Below are 2,904 nucleotides of genomic sequence, written 5' to 3'. Positions count from 1 at the left end.
ACCTTGTGTGCGTGGACATTGGCCTGGGGGCTGGCGTCAGGGCCAGGGCTCCGGGGGAGGGGGGGCTCGCGGTCCATGACACCCCCATCGGCTCTCCTAGGCGGAGGGTGGGGCCCTGACCAGGCAGGTGCAGGCTGAGGTCCGAGGAGGCCCAATGAGGAGGGAGTTAGCCGACTCTAGAGCTGATGCTGTAGAGGGAGACAGGCAGGAGTAAGCAGGACAGGGCCATAGACACAGGGTGGGCACAACAGGTGCAGAGGCGTGGGGGAGAGCTGGGGGAGGGAGACCCTGGGAGACAAACAGGAGCAGAGGAGGAAGAAGTACGGGGGAGAGGGGGTGAACAGAGGCCCCGGGGTTCTTGGAGGGTTAGACTGCACGATGGACAGGACAGGCACAGGCCCTCCCCGCTGCTGGGCAGCCCTCACCTGTGGGGTCAGGCCCTCACCTGTGACACAGCCGGTCCCCAGGGCCCGCGGCCGCCGAGCAGTCCTGGTCTCTGAGTTTCACCGTCAGTGACAAGGGGCAGCACTGCTCGAAGCACACCCTGTAGGTACAGTTGCCGCACCCGTGCATCCTGGCCAGGGGCACCACAGCCTGGTCGTGGCAGCAGTAGTGTGCGGGATCGTAGAGCTCATCCCCGCACCTCCCGTACAGCTCACACACTATCCGGCGAGCCCCCGTAGGGGATACTGTGGGAGACAGAGCAGGTGTGGCCCCAGGGGAGCAGAGGGCAGCTTGGTCCCAGCCTGAGGTCCTCTAGGAATCCCCCCAACCCCGCCAGCATCCCGGCCCCTCCCGGCTCACCTGGGGCTCCGTGGGAGCAGAGGACCGTGAGGAGGCAGAGGGCGGCCGACACAGCTGTGGAGAGCAGAGGGCGGGATGGGGGATGGCAGCCTGAGCTGGCCTTCTGAGCCCAGCCTGAGGCCGGCGACTCAGGCTCTGGGAAGCCTTAGAGGCAGAACCAAGGTGGGGTCCAGAGTCCCTGTGGTCCAGGGTCTTGTGCAGCACAAGTGGACGGGGCAGAAAAGGGCTGAACTTCGGGAAGGAGGGCAGCACTGGGAGGAAGAGGCTGGAGAGACGGGGGCTGCGGCTGGAGGGGCTGTGTGGGCATTGGGGTGAGGGTGGGAAGCAGAGAGAGAACTGAGCGCAGGATGGGGTGGGGTCTTTCAGGGGCTGTGGCTCAGGCAGTGCTGTGCTGGAGTCGCCTGTGGGGGCAGGCAGGGACGCAGGGGGCCTGGGAGCAGGCTGGGAGGAGGGGGCTCAGCTGGGCCCAGGACCCTGTCTCCTTACCCAGGGTGCAGCAGCGGGGAGTCATGGCTCAGAGCGGCTGCCGTGGAGTCGGGGGTGACCTGCGCATCTCAGCAGGTCCTTTTATCCCCAGATCAGCTGGTGACGTCACTGGATCTCAGCCCCGCTGTTCAACCTGTAGAGACTCGTGGGCCCTGGGGCAGAACTTGTGGCTGAACAGCCGGAGTGGAGAGAGGACCAGTGTTTTTCCATCACTTGCCCCAGAGGCCTCCCTCTCCCGCCCAGGACCGCATTGGCTGCCTTGGCCAACAGCAGGGCAGGTGGCTCCCCGTCCACTCACCCTGAGACAGCCCAACCACTTACCCCCCCATCCCATTCAGGCTTTGCAATTCCCCACTTCCTGGGCCAGGCTGCGGACTCCTGACATCTTCCAAAGGGGCGTCTCCATTCCCCGCCTTCACAGCCCAAGCCCCTGTGGCATTCAGGAGTTCTGTACCACTGGGAATCCCAGGTAGCACAAGGCTGGGCCGTGGCAGGGGGTCCTGCCGAAGGATGCTTGGCTAGCTCAGGGGACTGGAGTGGGGACCGACCTGGGCACACCCCGGGGCCTCAGACCCCATCAGGGCTCTTCCTGTGTAGTTCCCATCTCTATACTAATGCCCATCTGGTGAGGAGCGCTTGTCTATCTAGTCTGCGGTGGCTGAAGCTGTGCAGGCTACTCCAAGGCTGTGTCTTCATGATGCCAGAGACACGGAAGAGATACACAGGCGGGGACAGAAAGTAAAGAGCCATCGCTTGGTAAAGGTGCCCCATGTCATTATTGTCGTACATCTGTTGGTCAGGGTCCGTGGGAGAGATGCCACAACCAGATGAAATGCTTTCACAGGTTCTCCCAGCGCCCAGGGGCGCCTCCCAGTTCCTCTCCAACCCACCTGCTCCTGGAGACCCCCTTCCCCGTGCCGCTGCTCATATAGCAGGCCCTCAACACCCAGACTCCAGCCCTGCCAGTCTTGAGCCCAAGCCTAGCCTCAGGCTGCTCTGGGAGCTGCATCCATTCCAGTCGCCAATAAGCACAGTGACCAAGGGAGCAGGAACAGAGCTGGGCCATCCTGTGATGAGGGAGCCACGCAAGGGTCTGGAAGGGCAGGAAGCCAGGTTCAGGAGAACACTGGGGGGGTGTTTCTGGGGGTATCCATGTCTGAGCTCCAGTGGTCCCAGGTGGAGGCACAGGTGTCCCAGGCAGGCACAGGGATGGCAGTGGAGGCTGGCACTGCTCCAAAGTGCCAGGACTGTCACTCAGATTCCACCAGTGTCCACAATCCTCTGACAGCATCCTCTGTGCCCCCTGCAGGACACAGCACCTGCTCTTTGCCATGCACAGAGGCCAGGGGGATCCCTTTGGTCTCTCCTGCACCTGCCACCTGCCCTGCCCAACAGGTGACAGTGCTGTAGAGCAAGCCGCAGAGGCACTGGCTCCCTGGCTCTGAGCTGATCTCTGGGGCTGGGGGAGAGCCCAGCTCTGTGCCCACACAAAGCTGCGTCTGGCCAGGTTCTGCCAGGTCATGGCTGGGTGACCCTGGGGAGGTGACTTTGCCTCGCTGAGCCCCGGGTTCCTTCCCCCCAAGTGCAGAGGAGCCTGCCCGGGTGATGCGTTGT

At 63.6% G+C, this 2,904-nt stretch overlaps 1 protein-coding gene across 1 annotated transcript; it reads right to left on the bottom strand.

The window, feature by feature from the left end:
• Positions 1-441: 441 nt before the first annotated feature.
• IGFL1 (IGF like family member 1) lies at positions 442-1,315 on the bottom strand. The gene is made up of 3 exons (XM_062175937.1): positions 1,291-1,315; positions 805-858; positions 442-689 (listed from the first exon to the last, which is right to left on the bottom strand). Exons 1-3 carry the CDS (start codon positions 1,313-1,315, stop codon positions 442-444), a joined length of 327 nt encoding a protein of 108 aa, XP_062031921.1.
• Between the last annotated feature and the right edge of the window lie 1,589 nt (positions 1,316-2,904).

The sequence above is a fragment of the Lepus europaeus genome, chromosome 19 (genome assembly GCF_033115175.1).
Source record: "Lepus europaeus isolate LE1 chromosome 19, mLepTim1.pri, whole genome shotgun sequence".
NCBI classification, from domain to species: domain Eukaryota; kingdom Metazoa; phylum Chordata; class Mammalia; order Lagomorpha; family Leporidae; genus Lepus; species Lepus europaeus.
The sequence above is the reverse complement of the archived record's forward strand: the minus strand, read 5'-3'. Positions and strand labels throughout refer to the sequence as shown.